Here is a 15851-nt window from a genome sequence, read left to right as displayed (position 1 = left end):
GCTTCGATTTAACGTCTCATCTGAAAGACAGCACCTCCGACAGTGCAGCACTCCCTCAGCACTGCACTGGCAGCAATCAGGGCACAAATTGCACTGATTTTCCAAAGTGCTGAAACTCATCTGCATGATCACAAATGTAAAATCTTCCATGAAGGCAGCGTTTTAGAATGCAATTATTTAATCTTTCATGAAAAAATAGTCCTTGATGTTTTTAATAGTAACCTGATGCAGTTTTATTAATGCAGCTGAAAATGGGTTTATCACAAAAAATAAGCATTTTTAATGTCTAGTCCAACACTTGAGTAACCAGATTTTAAATAATAGTTACTTTAAAAAACTATACAGAAGCATTTACTAGTTTCATCGATATACACTTGTCAGTTTCTTAGCAAATTAAATGTTAAGTGCCTACTAGTGCCTTTGCGCCTAAAAACAGCTTATTTTGAAGAGCTTCTTCGAAGGGCACAATTGCTGGAAACCCACCATGCTCATAAATTCAATCTGGGAGTGTGGCTAGTTTTGTAAGCAGGGCTGGCTTTCACCATTAAGGATCACGGAAACTCAATTTGCACTTGAAATTCCTTGATCTTTTACGTGGATTGTCTGATTTTGGGTGAATAGCGCTGGTTAGCGGAAACTCTACCCCATGGTCTGTTTAAGCCGCTACAGCATGCTTGCCAAACTGTACAATGTTGATTATGGATGAAGCTGAAGTTTTAGTATTTGCCCAACTGAAGCGCAAATCAACTTCAGGAAAAAGAACTGTCGAATACTAGTTTTAGATAATTGCCACTTGAATATGTTTCCCCATATGCATACACCTTTAAGAGTTTTGATCACACTCCCAATGGCTGCCTGTACAATAGAAAGGTTCTTCTCCACCTTGAACAGGATTAAAACAGCTGCACAAGTGGCAATACTGACAAGTTGCCTGAATATGCCGTCAATCCTAGTGTTTGAAAGGGACCTGCGCAATTGTCTGGTTAACACTATTTCCACACAAAGGGTAGTGGCAATCTGGAACACACTTCCTCAAAAAGCTATTGAGGGTAGGTAAATTAAAAATAGATAAGAGGGAATTAAAGTATATGGAGCGAAGGCCGGTAATTGGAGTTGAGATACATATCAGCCATGATCTAATTGAATGGTGGAGCAGGCTCAAGGGGCTGTTACAGCTGGTGGATAACACAAACATAGAAAATAGGTGCAGGAGTAGGCCATTCGGCCCTTCGAGCCTGCACCACCATTCAATAAGATCATGGCTGATCATTCACCTCAGTACCCCTTTCCTGCTTTCTCTCCGTACCCTTTGATCCCTTTAACCGTAAGGGCCAAATTTAACTCCCTCTTGAATATATCCAACGAACTGGCATCAACAACTCTCTGCGGTAGGGAATTTCACAGGTTAACAACTCTCAGAGAAGAAGTTTCGCCTCATCTCAGTCCTAAATGGCTTACCCCTTATCCTTAGACTGTGTCCCCTGGTTCTGGACTTCCCCAACATTGGGAACATTCTTCCTGCATCTAACCTGTCCAGTCCCATCAGAATTGTATATGTTTCGATGAGATCCCCTCTCATCCTTCTAAACTCCAGTGAATAAAGGCCCAGTCGATCCAGTCTCTCCTTATATGTCAATGGTCAATGTATGGATTATAGCTGGATAAAATAAATAAAAGGGAATGTTTGAGGTGGAAAAGAAAATAAATGAGTGGTCCAAGCTGGAAACTAAATAACAGGGCAGGCCTCAAAAAAATTTGAAGGAAGATAAATGGTGTTGGCTGAAAATAATAATGAAACAAACAAGTGCTGGTATAGAAGAAATAGAATGTGCATCAGGTAGGAAATAAATAAATAGTGCAAAATGAAGGAAAGACCTAGCCCCTGTAGATACACTGTTTAAATATGTACCTAGAATTACCTATGTTTCCATTAATCATAACAAGCAGTTCATATTACTAAAGCTGAACAAAAGCTGCTAATTGTATCAAGTGCACACACACAGCGATTAAGGTATCTACAGAACCACAACAGAAGTCTAAAAAATAATCACGGAGAATGTTAAAAAACCATTTTAGGGATGCTAACCAGCACAAAAAAGGATAAAAACTGTTAGAGGCAGGGCTTTCAGAGGTACACATTTCAACTGCATCATTTATTTCATACTGTTTTGGCTGGTTACCTTTTTTTTTTTAAAAACAGTCCTAGGCTAAAATCTTTCTTACACTTAATCTTGATCTGTGCAAGAATCCATTATTTTGAGTAATGTATTTCACCCTGCTCTGTACAACAATCAAGTGGAAGAGTGAATGAACATAAGAAACATGAAATTCTATAGTTTCTACATACTGCATCCTACATGCACACACAAACCTTTTATATAGGCAAACACATTAAGAACTTCACTCAGTGAAGCAAATCCATTCAGTAGGAAGTCTACTGACAACATAGATAGTATCCCTTCGAGTGCCATTAATATCAAGATTTTTAAAACTTGATTTTCATCCTCTTAACCTAGCAATAGCGATAGAAATCAACAAAACTCATCTCCCATTTTTGATCAATGATTTGAGTGGCAGATATAGGGATGCGAAAGGAGTAGTATTTCACTTGTGTTTTGCGTCAAATTAAGCTAGATGCATTTAATAAAACAGAATGATTTGTAATCCACAATATCCTCTTAATTCGCTATCACTTTTAAAAATAGCTTTGAAGCATGTTTATTACCTCATTATCTCAAACAGTTATGTGCTAAACTTACCAAAGGTACCAAATTTTGAATTTATGTCTATACATCCCTATTAGGAGAATGTTATCTGTTGCAATTCAATGGAGCACTGTAAGGAAAAGTAGTATTCAATCTCTAAATGCCATGGTAAAACTCTGTTTCAAGCACAATTAGTATTTGCAAACCATGCATTATTGAACCTGATGAGACATGGACACTGTTCTGCTTTCTTAGCTAAGTGGTAGGAAGAGGGTTGAAATTACACTAAAATATATTAGCATAGTTGTTCAACATGACTTGATTTTGTAACTAGAGTTCTGCAACATCTATAAACAACTGGTTCAATTAAATTGTCTTTATTTTACCTGTACTCCCAATCCATCCACAGGAAAAGACCTAGCAGAAGATTCAAGATTTAACTGTGACAAGACCAGAGTTTGTGCTTTGGATGAGTTCATAAAAGTTTTCTTTGACTAGTGTGAATTTAATCGCTAATCTATACAAAGTTTTTAATACATTTAGTCTCCACACCATTCCTCAAATTACCTACAAAATATTTGTCACAAGGGAATATTCACATTATCAGAATGTGTAAACGATGTTAATTCCTACAGAAATCACTTTCATGATTAATAGGAAATTAATTAGTAACAATCGCTTAACAAGAATACGCAAATAATTGCGCATTATCTTCCTGTTAATCAAAAAATAAGTTGAATGTTATTCAACTTTTGTAAATACTTTATAGAATTCACAGATTGTACAATAATCTCTTACTGTGTGAATAATTATTTTATAGGCAATATAGCATATTAGTGCATAGTGCAACATTATAGCCATGAGTGTTCACATAAGTTCCAAGAGATGGAAATGCTTTCCTACTTGGGGTGAGTATGTGTGGGGAGGGGGGGAAGAGGAGGAGGGCATCAGATTTCAAGTTGATCAATTCAGCAACAACTTGCACTTGTATAGCACCTTGAAATGTAGAAAAACAACCCACGGTGCTTCACAAAGGCATTATCAAAACAATGAACAGCATGTCATCCTGTGAAAGGCGGAGATATTAGGGTGACCAAAAATCTGGTCAAAGAAGCAGATGAGGGTTTCAGTGGCACATGGGCTGAGAGGTAGGGGAGGTGGCATTCAACGTCAGAGATGCAAGTAGGCAGTTCTTGTGACAGAGGGGATGTGCGTTCGGATAGGTAAGAATGGAACCAAGGGCAGTGCCACTGAACTGCACAATGGAGGAGACACATTGCAGGAAGATGGTGTGAGTGACTGTGTCAAAAGCTGCAGAGAAGTCAAGGACAACGAGAATGGATAATGCAGCACAGTGACAGTCATACAGAATGTTACCCGTCTTGGTTAGGACCAAGTGCTGTAGGAGGGGCAGACACCTGATCGGAGAGATTCAAACAGGGAATTGTGACAGAGATGGGCACGGATTTGGGAAGCAGCACGTTCGAAGACTTGAGAGAAAAGGGAGATTGGAGATAGGGTGGTAGATTGCAAATGGCACCGGCTGAAAATGATAATGAAATCAACAAGAACAATGCAGGTATAGAAGAAACAAAATGAGCATCAGGCAGGAGAGAAATAAATAAGAATAGTACAACATGAAGGAAAGACCAGCCCCAGAGAAATAGATGGAAATGTCCATTATTTTCATGAGGCTTTTGCAATACAAAGATGGCTGTAGTCATACTGTTTAAATATGTACCTAGAATTACCCATTCTTCCATTAATAGTAATGGTAGTTTGCAAACATAAAGGGATTGAAGGATTTTTTTTTTGAGACGAAGGGGTAATGACAGTAGTTTTGAAAGGGGAGGGGAAAGAGACTGAGGAGGGGGAATCAATTACAATGTCAACTAGCATGTGGGCTAATAAGGGATGCTAAGTGATTAGCACTTTACCAGGAACAGAGTGAAAGGGACGAGTCAGAATGCTGTTGCACATCTGTTAGTGGCCAATTACATAATGGATTTGACACCTGGCCACATTGTTTGATCTGGGGGATGTGAGAAAGAGAAGAGCGGAGAGCGGGGCAGGGAAGGGAAGGAGGAGAGGTGGGGGAAGGGAAGGAGGGGGGGGGGGGAGGGAGGGAAGGAGGGGGGGGAGGGGAGGGAGGGAAGGAGGGGGGGGGAGGGAGGGAAGGAGGGGGGGGGAAGGGAAGGAGGAGGAGGGGGGGGGAAGGGAAGGAGGAGGGGGGGAGGGAAGGAGGAGGGGGGGAGGAGGAGGAGGAAGGGGTGGGGGAGGGAAGGAAGGAGGTGGGGGGAGAAGGAAAGAGGGAAGAGGAGGTGGGGGGAGGGAAGGAAGAGGGGGATGGGGGGAGGGAAGGAAGGGGGGGTGGGGGGAGGGAAGGAAGGAGGGGGTGGGGGGAGGGAAGGAAGGAGGGGGTGGGGGAGGAAGGAAGGAGGGGGTGGGGGGAGGGAAGGAAGGAGGGGGTGGGGGGAGGGAAGGAAGGAGGGGGTGGGGGAGGGAAGGAAGGAGGGGTGGGGGGAGGGAAGGAAGGAGGGGTGGGGGAGGGAAGGAAGGAGGTGGGGGGAGGGAAGGAAGGAGGTGGGGGGAGGGAAGGAAGGAGGTGGGGGGAGGGAAGGAAGGAGGTGGGGGGAGGGAAGGAGGAGGTGGGGGGAGGGAAGGAAGGAGGTGGGGGGAGGAAGGAAGGAGGTGGGGGGGAGGGAAGGAAGGAGGTGGGGGGAGGGAAGGAAGGAGGTGGGGGGAGGGAAGGAAGGAGGTGGGGGGAGGGAAGGAAGGAGGTGGGGGGGGGGAAGGAAGGAGGTGGGGGGGAAGGAAGGAGGTGGGGGGGGGGGAAGGAAGGAGGTGGGGGGGGGGAAGGAAGGAGGTGGGGGGGGAGGGAAAGAAGGAGGTGGGGGGAGGGAAAGAAGGAGGTGGGGGGAGGGAAGGAGGGGGGGAAGGGAAGGGGGAAGGGAAGGGAAGGGGGAAGGGAAGGAGGGGGGAAGGGAAGGAGTGGGGGAGGGAGGAGAGGGAAGGAGGGGGGGGGGAAGGGAAGGACGGGGGGGGGGGGGGGGAAGGGAAGGAGGGAGTGGAGAAATAGTGGGGCTGGTTGCTCTTTTTGCCGATCTGGTGTAGGGATGGTAAACAAGCAAGAAATTATTTTCACTTACCAGAATTGATAAACTTTAGAACTCAGTTTCCTGTTGCAGTAGATTGCTTTTTAGTAGCGGATCATATAATTCCTCTTGCACCCTGCCCCCTCAATCCCTCATACATTTTAGAGCAGCTTGTAAACCAAACAATTAGGAGAGGGGAGGAAGGGGATAGGTCCTATTTGATCAGAAGAGTAAACACTAGCTAATGTAGTAAATAAAAACATCCTCAGATACATCAGAGTTTTTAATCATTAAATACACCTTTGTTTCAGTATGCTTAAACTTATGCATACAGTCTACTCCTCATAACTCAAAGTCACTTTTTGCACTAAATAATTGAATACCCAATAATGTGAATTAAGCGACATAAATCATACAGCATAATGGGAATTCAGTGCTAAAAAATACTGAAATATCTGAGTTGAAAGGAGCAGAGTGTATAGAATAAATATGTAAAATTACCTTACGTTTTACCATTGTGCAGGGAGTTATGGGGCATGGAAGTACAAGAAAATTTTGCGTAGGTTTCATTCAGGGTAACTTTCAAGAACCTGAAGTTTAAATGTTTTACAGACCTTGATTAAGTGATGCTCACAACACAGATGTTCATCTCATCCTTAATACTTTTAAAGGTGTACACCAATTCCAGGAAGTTTTGATTCACTGTTAGGACCTCTATCCACTGGTGTTGGAGCAGTCTGATTACTCTTGTACACCAGCCAATTAAGATCTAAGCAGAATGCAAGGCGAGAACCAAAATTAGCCACAGTAGGCATTTTACCACAATTAAATGGCTCATACTCAACTGAAGTGCCAATGTTCTGCCACTAGCCATCTGTTGGGGGGCAATAATGTAGAATATTGACAAAATGCTACAGATTTCATGTCCAAGTGAGAATAGAAAGGTCCTGGAAAAGGTACATATTTTTACAATACTAAAAAGTACACTGCAAGGGAAGTCAAGGTTCTCCCAAAGCAAATCAAGCCTGAAGGTCAACTGGGCCTTCACATTTGAAATAGTGATACCAATAGGTGTTTTTTTTTAAATCAACACAAAGGCTTCTTTATGGGAAAGGAATTTTGCAAAGTGCAGAAATATCACAAGCACACTTACACTGGTAAGATTCCAACAATCCCAAGATGTCCGTAATCATATGCAACATCAGAACTGGAACAAATCCTCAGGTCCAATAAGGAAGCAACCACTTCCAAGGTTTTTCCTACAAAAATAGAATGCTCTTCTGTTTTTTGCTAGGAAGAACCATGAATGGATGACTTCACAAAAGGGATACTGTTTCTTAAAAACTGAGACCATTACACTCTTACCAGGGACTCGCAATGGCTTCAGGCAGGGCAGAGAAAACAAAATCCTGTACTACTTACATACATCTAGTGCTGTTAAGCTTTCTTTGAACATCTGCCATAAAGTTCATTGTACAGCATTAGTACTGTACTGATTGCCAACTACACCATTGTAAACTTATACATTCGTAGTTACTCTGCTGTGAAAGATGTATTATTCCAGTAGTCCACACTTTTCCTGTGCGGTTTAATCTCAAATCATTTGAGTCTTAGAGTAGAATCCTTTTTCCCCCAGCAGATTAGTCGCACTTGTCCTGCTCGCACTACGACACAACAGTGAAGTTCACCTCCAGCTCTCGGAGTCCTTATTGAAATGCCACATTTCCAGAAAGTGTTGTGTTCATAGAACGTAAAACAGGAAGAGGGTGAGCTTCTGTGTTAAAAACCCAATAGTCCAAGGGCAAGAGGTCATCACTAGAAAACAGGAGGTACAGGTACCTGAAATTAAAAAAACACAGCTCTTTACATTATCGTTATGAAACAAGCTAATTAAAGTAGAAAACAAAATATTTAAGTTTTCAGATCATGTCCCTGTCTCCATCGCAGCAATGATCAGTTTACTCACCACAGACTGCAGATAAAACCTGCAGATAAACACCTTACTGTGCTTGACTCAATTCTCAGAGTAGTACACTAAGCAACTGAGCTACTGCACGACTACAATGCTTAAACAGAAATTATGAAACTGGAACATGTGCATTGTATGAACAAAATTCTGCATAGCAAGTCTCTAGAAGCCTGTATAACTTAATTGTGCTGAAAAGGTATGCATTTCCCTTCACTCAGACTCAATTTTGTACTAACAGCTTTTTATGCAATCCTTTTACAGCAAGATGCAGCATAACCAATGTATTCTTCTCTTTAGGAGACAATACACTTTATTCCATATGTGGGATGCGTAGATTAGTGAAAACTTGAAACATCTCCACTTTAGAGGAATACTTGAAGTGTTTACTTCCCAGTATCAGAGTTGGAATGCGATCGATGAATGAAAATATAACCAGCTTTATGCATATAATTGGAAGTATTCACAAACATCTCTGAAGAAAAGGTATTAGTAGAGAAACTTGTAGAGTTCTTTAAAAAGGGAAAGATCATTGCAAGTACACAGGTATTTGAAAATGTCATTTTTACTGGAGGTAGCTTAACCTTCTTCAAAAAAAATGAAGCTGAAAATCTACAAGTTCTGAGTTATGCTTTTTTGAATTTTTGAATTTCAATCATCTTAAAATATAAATGAGAAACTTTGACACAAGTTGCTTTGCTCAGATGGAAACTCCACGCTATGCTAATTTGTTGATGAGTGAGAACCACTGCTGATATGCAGTCGGTCAGAAACCTTTCAAAGAACATAAGAAATAGGAACAGGAGTAGGCCATTTGGCCCCTCAAGCCTGTTCCACCATTCAATATCATGGCCTCAGCTCCATTTCCCTGCCCACTCCCCATAACCCCTTATCGATTAAGAAACCGTCTATTTCTGTCTTAAATTTATTCAATGTCCCAGCTTCCACAGCTCTCTGAGGCAGCGAGTTCCACAGATTTACAACCCTCTTAGAGAAGAAATTTCTCCTCATCTGTTTTAAATGGGCAGCCCCTTATTCTAAGATCATGCCCTCTAGTTCGAGTCTCCCCCATCAGTGGAAACATCATCTCTGCATCCATCCTGTCAAGCCCCCCTCATAATCTTATATGTCTCGATAACATCACCTCTCATTCTTCTGAATTCCAATGAGTAGAGGCCCAACCTACTCAACCTTTTCTCATAAGTCAACCCCCTCAACCCCGGAATCAACCTAGTGAACTTTCTCTGAACTGCCTCCAAAGCAAGTATATCCTTTCGTAAATATGGAAACCAAAACTGCACGCAGGATTCCAGGTGTGGCCTCACCAATACCTTATATAGCTGTAGGACGACTTCCCTGCTTTTATACTCCATCCCTTTTGCAATAAAAGGCCAAGATACCATTGGCCTTCCTGATCACTTGCTGTACCTGCATACTATCCTTTTGTGTTTCATGCACAAGTACCCTCAGGTCCCGCTGTACTGCGGCACTTTGCAAACTTTCTCCATTTAAATAATAACTTGTTCTTTGATTTTTTTCTGCCAAAGTGCGTAACTTCACACTTTCCAACATTATACTTCATCTGCCAAATTTTTGCCCACTCAATTAGCCTGTCTATGTCCTTTTGCAGATTTTTTGTGTCCTCATTTATTGCTTTTCCTCCCATCTTTGTATCGTCAGTAAACTTGGCTACGTTACACTCAGTCCCTTCTTTCAAGTCGTTAATATAGATAGATTGTAATTAGTTGGGGTCCCAGCACTGATCGCTGCGGCACCCCACTAGTTACTGGTTGCCAATCAGGGAATGAACCATTTATCCCGACTCTCTGTTCTCTGTTAGTTAGCCAATCCTCTATCCATGCTAATATATTACCCCCAACCACGTGAACTTTTATCTTGTGCAGTAACCTTTTATTTGGCACCTTGTCAAATGCCTTGTGGAAGTCCAAATACACCACATCCACTGGCTCCCCTTTATCCACCCTGTTACATCCTGAAAGAACTCCAGCAAATTTGTCAAACATGACTTCCCTTTCTTGAATCCCTCTTTCTAAAACTGAACCTAAAAACTAGTGCACAAAAAAACACATAAAATTGGCAATATGCAAAACTGACACTGGATGTCATCACTTCCCGAACACTGATATTTTGCAACTTGATGAATAAACAAAAGATAGAGGGAAAATATGTTTTTCATTATAGTCTGACAAATATGGGACTGCCAAATCACAACTTTAGAGTGAAATTCATTTTCCAAGTTAGCAAACTTGTTTTGACCCAAACATTCAACAGTGTGAATGCTATGTTAGAAGTGTATACAAATATTTAACTCTTTTACGTCAAATGCTATGCCTCAATCAGAATTACATGCTTACACAGCAGACAGTTATACTGTAAAAATAATATCAATACAGCATTTCATCTGTATAAGCAAGATTGTAGGAAACCGGTTTAACATGTCAGCCTTAGCACTTTCGCCTGAGTCAGAAGATTGTGGGTTTAATGTCCAAATCAGAGACTTGAGCACTTGAATTAGGCTGATACCGAGCACTGGAGGACTGCTACACTGTTAGAGGTGCCATCTTTCCGATGAGACATTAAACGGAGGCCCTGAATGCTCTCTCGGGTGGACACAAAATAAAGGCTCTGGAACTTTTTTTTGATGAGCCACTCTTCAGAGTTTCATATCCCGTGCGCGCCTCAATTTTTTCTTAGAAACACTATTTTTGAATAGAACAAGAGAATTTCATTTTTTCAGCTAACATAACATATTGCATAAGACCTCTCATTCGCACCCACCCTTTTACAAAAAAGGTTTGCTCTAAAAAACTGCAAAGGCTCTTATAACAAAGACACTCAGCTAAGGGTATTATAGCATAAAACTTATGTTTTCTTCAGCAGTGATAAGCACATGGTCATCGTGCTGATTCAATTAATTAATTTGCAGTGCCAAAGTAATAATTGCATTCTAAAGAGATGGCTGCATAATTGCACAGGATCATTTCTTTCCACGGGCCTGAAAACAAACTCAGTCATTACTACACAAAGTGAGAATGACAAAAAACTCATTCGCAACATCATCCTCACATTCTCTATCACTCGGCTCCCCACAGGAAACAGTTACTAAAACAGTCCAAATAAAAAATTCTATTAAGTTCTGTTATTGTATATCATTATTACTACAATAGTGTTTGTAGATCTACAATTGTTTAAACTCTATCCACATAATACAGCAGGCATACAAAACTTAAGGCAGTGATGGCAGATTGTTAATTCATCTTATCCTACCCCCACTCCATTAATTTTCTCCCATATCTCCTGAAGGTAGCAGCTTGCACTGGTTACAGTTCTGTAGTAGTGGAATTGACCATTATTCACAGTTCAGCCTAGATAGTGTGATTACCTTGCTGGCATTTGTTGGCTGGCAGTTTGCTTGTCCAGGTTTGCAGTTACATTAATGGATTCAAATTTCCTGGTTTCTACGTACAATGGATGGAACCCACCTTATCTGTGATTCTTACTCACACTCTCTCTATTGGCCGCCTGTGCCCTCAACAGTTGCTGTGTCGGGTGTTTGGAGGGGCAACATGACATTACCACCTACTCCAGTATTCCAACTACTGTTGTTTGTGGCGAAGTGGACAAAAAGCACAAAGAAAAGTCTTCAAATAGAATTAAACAGATAAAATTAATTTGGGAATCTGAGAGAAAAGATCCCATGGCACTACTCAAAGAAGAGCAGGGCAGTTCTCCCGATGTCTGGGCCAATATTTATTCCCCAACCAAAATCAAACACACAGATTATCATTGCTGTTTGTGAGATCTTTCTGTGCTCAAATTGGCTTCCATGTTTCCCCACCTCACAACAGCGACTACATTTCAAAAGTACTGCATTGGCTGTGAAGAGCTCTGGGATGTCCTGAGGTCATGAAAGGTGCTATATAAATGCCAGTTTGCTCTCTTTCTTTCTGAAAGTCTAGAATATTATAACACTGACTAACTTCACCCATCCACTGTTGCTGATTTTGCTTCTCATCAAATAAAACTCACTGCACTATTTATTAATGTAATACCTATGCATAGCTCTTACTGACCAGCAGATGGAGATAACCGGTTTATAAACAGAGGTACAACATGGAATAATTTTTTTATTGGCATTTGAAAATACTTTAAAATAAAACAGTGATTATTTGCACAAACATTTTTGTGTCCTTCTGCTAATGCGCACGGTCGGCACCGCCCCTTTTTGTGCATGCGCACCCGTTGCCCTTCTGCGCAGTACTCCACAGTTGTGGCTGCAGTGCAGTGTAGGCCCTAGAAGTACTCTTAAAGTTGTCCTGCCTGACTCTTTTAGAAACACAAAAAGTAGGTGCAGGAGTAGGCCATTGGGCCCTTCGAGCCTGCACCACCATTCAATAAGATCATGGCTGATTATTCACCTCAGTACCCCTTTCCTGCATTCTTTGCATACCCCTTGATCCCTTTAGCCGTAAGGGCCATATCTAACTCCCTCTTGAATATATCCAATGAACTGGCATCAACAAATCTCTGCGGTAGGGAATTCCACAGGTTAACAACTCTCTGAGTGAAGAAGTTTCTCCTCATCTCAGTCCTAAATGGCTTACCCCTTATCCTAAGACTGTGTCCCCTGGGTCTGGACTTCCCCATCATCGGGAACATTCTTCCCGCATCTAACCTGTCCAGTCCCGTCAGAATCTTGCAAGTTTCTGTGCGATCCCCTCTCATCCTTCTAAACTCCAGTGTATAAAAGCCCAGTTGACCCAGTCTCTCCTCATATGTCAGTCCCGCCATCCCGGGAATCAGTCTGGTGAAACTTTGCTGCACTCCCTCAATAGCAGAGAACGTCCTTCCTCAGATTAGGAGACCAAAACTGAACACAATATTCCAGGCGAGGCCTCACCAAGGCCCTATATAACTGCAGTAATATCTCCCTGCTCCTATACTCAAATCCCCTATGAAGGCCAACATACCATTTGCCTTATTCACCGCCAACTTTCAATGACTAATGAACCATGACACCCAGGTCTCGTTGCACCTCCCCCTTTCCTAGTCTGCCGCCATTCAGATAATATCCTGCCTTCCTGTTTTTGCCCCCAAAGTGGAGAACCTCACATTTATCCACATTATACTGCATCTGCCATGCATTTGCCCACTCACCTAATCTGTCCAAGTCACCCTGCAGCCTTTTAGTGTTCTCCTCACAGCTCACACCGCCACCCAGTTTAGTATCATCTGCAAACTTGGAGATATTACACTCAATTCCTTCATCTAAATCATTAATGTATATTGTAAAGAGCTGGGGTCCTAGCACTGAGCCCTGCAGCACTCCACTAGTCACTGCCTGCCAGTCTGAAAAGACCTGTTTATCCGACTCTCTGCTTCCTGTCTGCCAACCAGTTCTCTATCCACATCAGTACATTACCCCCAATACCATGTGCTTTGATTTTGCACACCAATCTCTTGTGTGGGACCTTGTCAAAAGCCTTTTGAAAGTCCAAATACACCACATCCCTTGTCCACTCTATTGCTACGTCCTCAAAAAATTCCAGAAGATTTGTCAAGCATGATTTCCCTTTCATAAATCCATGCTGACTTGGACTGATCCTGTCACTGCTTTCCAAATGCGCTGCTATTTTATCTTTAATAATTGATTCCAACATTTTTCCCACTACTGATGTCAGGCTAACCAGTCTATAATTACCTGTTTTCTCTCTCCCTCCTTTTTTAAACAGTGGTGTTACATTCGCTGCCCTCCAGTCCATAGGAACTGATCCAGAGTCGATAGACTGTTGGAAAATGATCACCAATGCATCCACTATTTCTATGGCCACTTCCTTAAGTACTCTGGGATGCAGACTATCAAACCCCGGGGATTTATCGGCCTTCAATCCCATCAATTTCCCTAACACAATTCCCCGCTTTATAAGGATATCCTTCAGTTCCTTCTTCTCACTAGACCCTCGGTCCCCTAGTATTTCCGGAAGGTTATTTGTGTCTTCCTTCGCGAAGACAGAACCAAAGTATTTGTTTAACTGGTCTGCCATTTCTTTGTTCCCCATTATAAATTCACCTGAATCTGACTGCAAGGGACCTACGTTTGTTTTCACTAATCTATTTTTCCTCACATATCTATAGAAACATAGAAAATAGGTGCAGGAGCAGGCCATTCAGTCCTTCTAGCCTGCACCGCCATTCAATGAGTTCATGGCTGAACATGAAACTTCAGTACCCCCTTCCTGCTTTCTCGCCATACCCCTTGATCCCCCGAGTAGTAAGGACTTCATCTAACTCCCTTTTGAATATATTTAGTGAATTGGCCTCAACTACTTTCTGTGGTAGAGAATTCCACAGGTTCACCACTCTCTGGGTGAAGAAGTTTCTCCTCATCTTGGTCCTAAATGGCTTACCCCTTATCCTTAGACTGTGACCCCTGGTTCTGGACTTCCCCAACATTGGGAACATTCTTCCTGCATCTAACCTGTCCAAACCTGTCAGAATTTTAAACATTTCTATGAGGTCCCCTCTCATTCTTCTGAACTCCAGTGAATACAAGCCCAGTTGATCCAGTCTTTCTTGATAGTCTATAGAAGGTTTTGCAGTTAGTTTTTATGTTCCCAACAAGCTTCCTCTCATACTCTATTTTTCCCGTTCTAATTAAACCCTTTGTCCTCATCTGCTGTATTACAAAATTCTCCCAGTCCTCAGGTTTGCTGCTTTTTCTGGCCCATTTATATGCCTCTTCCTTGGATTTAACATGATCCTTAATTTCCCTTGTTAGCCACGGTTGAGCCACCTTTCCCGTTTTATTTTTACTCCAGACAGGGATGTACAATTGTTGAGGTTCATCCATGTGATCTTTAAATGTTTGCCATTGCCTATCCACTGTTAAGCCTTTAGTATCACTCGTCAGTCTATTCTAGCCAATTCACGTCTCATACCATCGAAGTTACCTTTCCCCAAGTTCAGGACCCTAGTCTCTGAATTAACTATGTCACTCTCCATCTTAATAAAGAATTCTACCATATTATGGTCACTCTTCCCCAAGGGGCCTCGTGCTACAAGATTGTTAATTAGTCCTTTCTCATTACACATCACCCAGTCTCGGATGGCCAGCCCTCTCGTTGGTTCCTCGACATATTGGTCTAGAAAACCATCCCTAATACACTCCAGGAAATCCTCTCCACCGCATTGCTACCAGTTGGTTAGCCCAGTCAATATGTAGATTAAAGTCGCCCATGATAACTGCTGTACCTTTATTGCACGCATCCCTAATTTCTTGTTTGGTGCTGTCCCCATCCTCATTACTATTGCTCGGTGGTCTGTACACAACTCCCACTAGCATTTTCTGCCCTTTGCTATTCCGTAGCTCCACCCATACAGATTCCACATCATCCAAGCTAATGTCCTTCCTTACTATTCCATTAATTTCCTCTTTAACCAGCAATGCCACCCCATCTCCTTTTCCTTTCTGTCTATCCTTCCTAAATGTTGAATACCCCTGGATGTTGGGTTCCCAGCCTTGGTCACCCTGGAGCCATGTCTCCGTGATGCCAATTACATCAGATCCGTTAACTGCTATCTGCGCAGTTAATTCATCCACCTTATTCCGAATAGTCTTCGCATTGAGGTACAGAGCCTTCAGGCTTGTCTTTTTAACACCCTTTGCCCCTTTAGGATTTTGCTGTAATGTGACCTTTTTTGCCTTGGGTTTCTCTGCCCTCCACTTTTACTTTTCTTCTTTCTATCTTTTGCTTCTGCCCCCATTCTACTTCCCTCTGTCTCCCTGTATAGGTTCTCATCCCCCTGCCATTAGTTTAACCCCTCCCCAACAGCACTAGCAAACACTCTCGCTAGGACATTGGTTCTGGTCCTGCCCAGGTGCACACCGTCCCATTTGTACTGGTCCCACCTCCCCCAGAACCGGTTCCAATGTCCCAGGAATTTGAATCCCTCCCTTCTGCACCATTCCTCAAGCCACGTATTCATCTGAGCTATCCTGCGATTCCTACTCTGTGGCAATAGCTTCAACACTACATAATTATTTTTCATACTTTAATAAAACAT

The 15851-nt window shown here is 42.2% G+C and overlaps 1 protein-coding gene across 3 annotated transcripts in view; it reads right to left on the bottom strand.

Annotated features, from left to right (window-relative positions):
• Nucleotides 1-6070: 6070 nt before the first annotated feature.
• man1a2 (mannosidase, alpha, class 1A, member 2) overlaps nt 6071-15851 on the bottom strand; it is a 253330-nt gene continuing 243549 nt past the window's right edge. For all 3 annotated transcript variants that reach the window (XM_070893497.1, XM_070893496.1, XM_070893499.1), the window contains one exon: nt 6071-7639. In XM_070893497.1, the coding sequence (XP_070749598.1) occupies nt 7507-7639 (133 nt within the window). In that variant the 3' untranslated portion in view covers nt 6071-7506. The remainder of the gene's footprint in view (nt 7640-15851) is intronic.

This window comes from Pristiophorus japonicus, chromosome 11, assembly GCF_044704955.1.
Source record: "Pristiophorus japonicus isolate sPriJap1 chromosome 11, sPriJap1.hap1, whole genome shotgun sequence".
NCBI lineage: Eukaryota > Metazoa > Chordata > Chondrichthyes > Pristiophoridae > Pristiophorus > Pristiophorus japonicus.
This window is presented reverse-complemented; position numbering and strand designations above follow the sequence as displayed.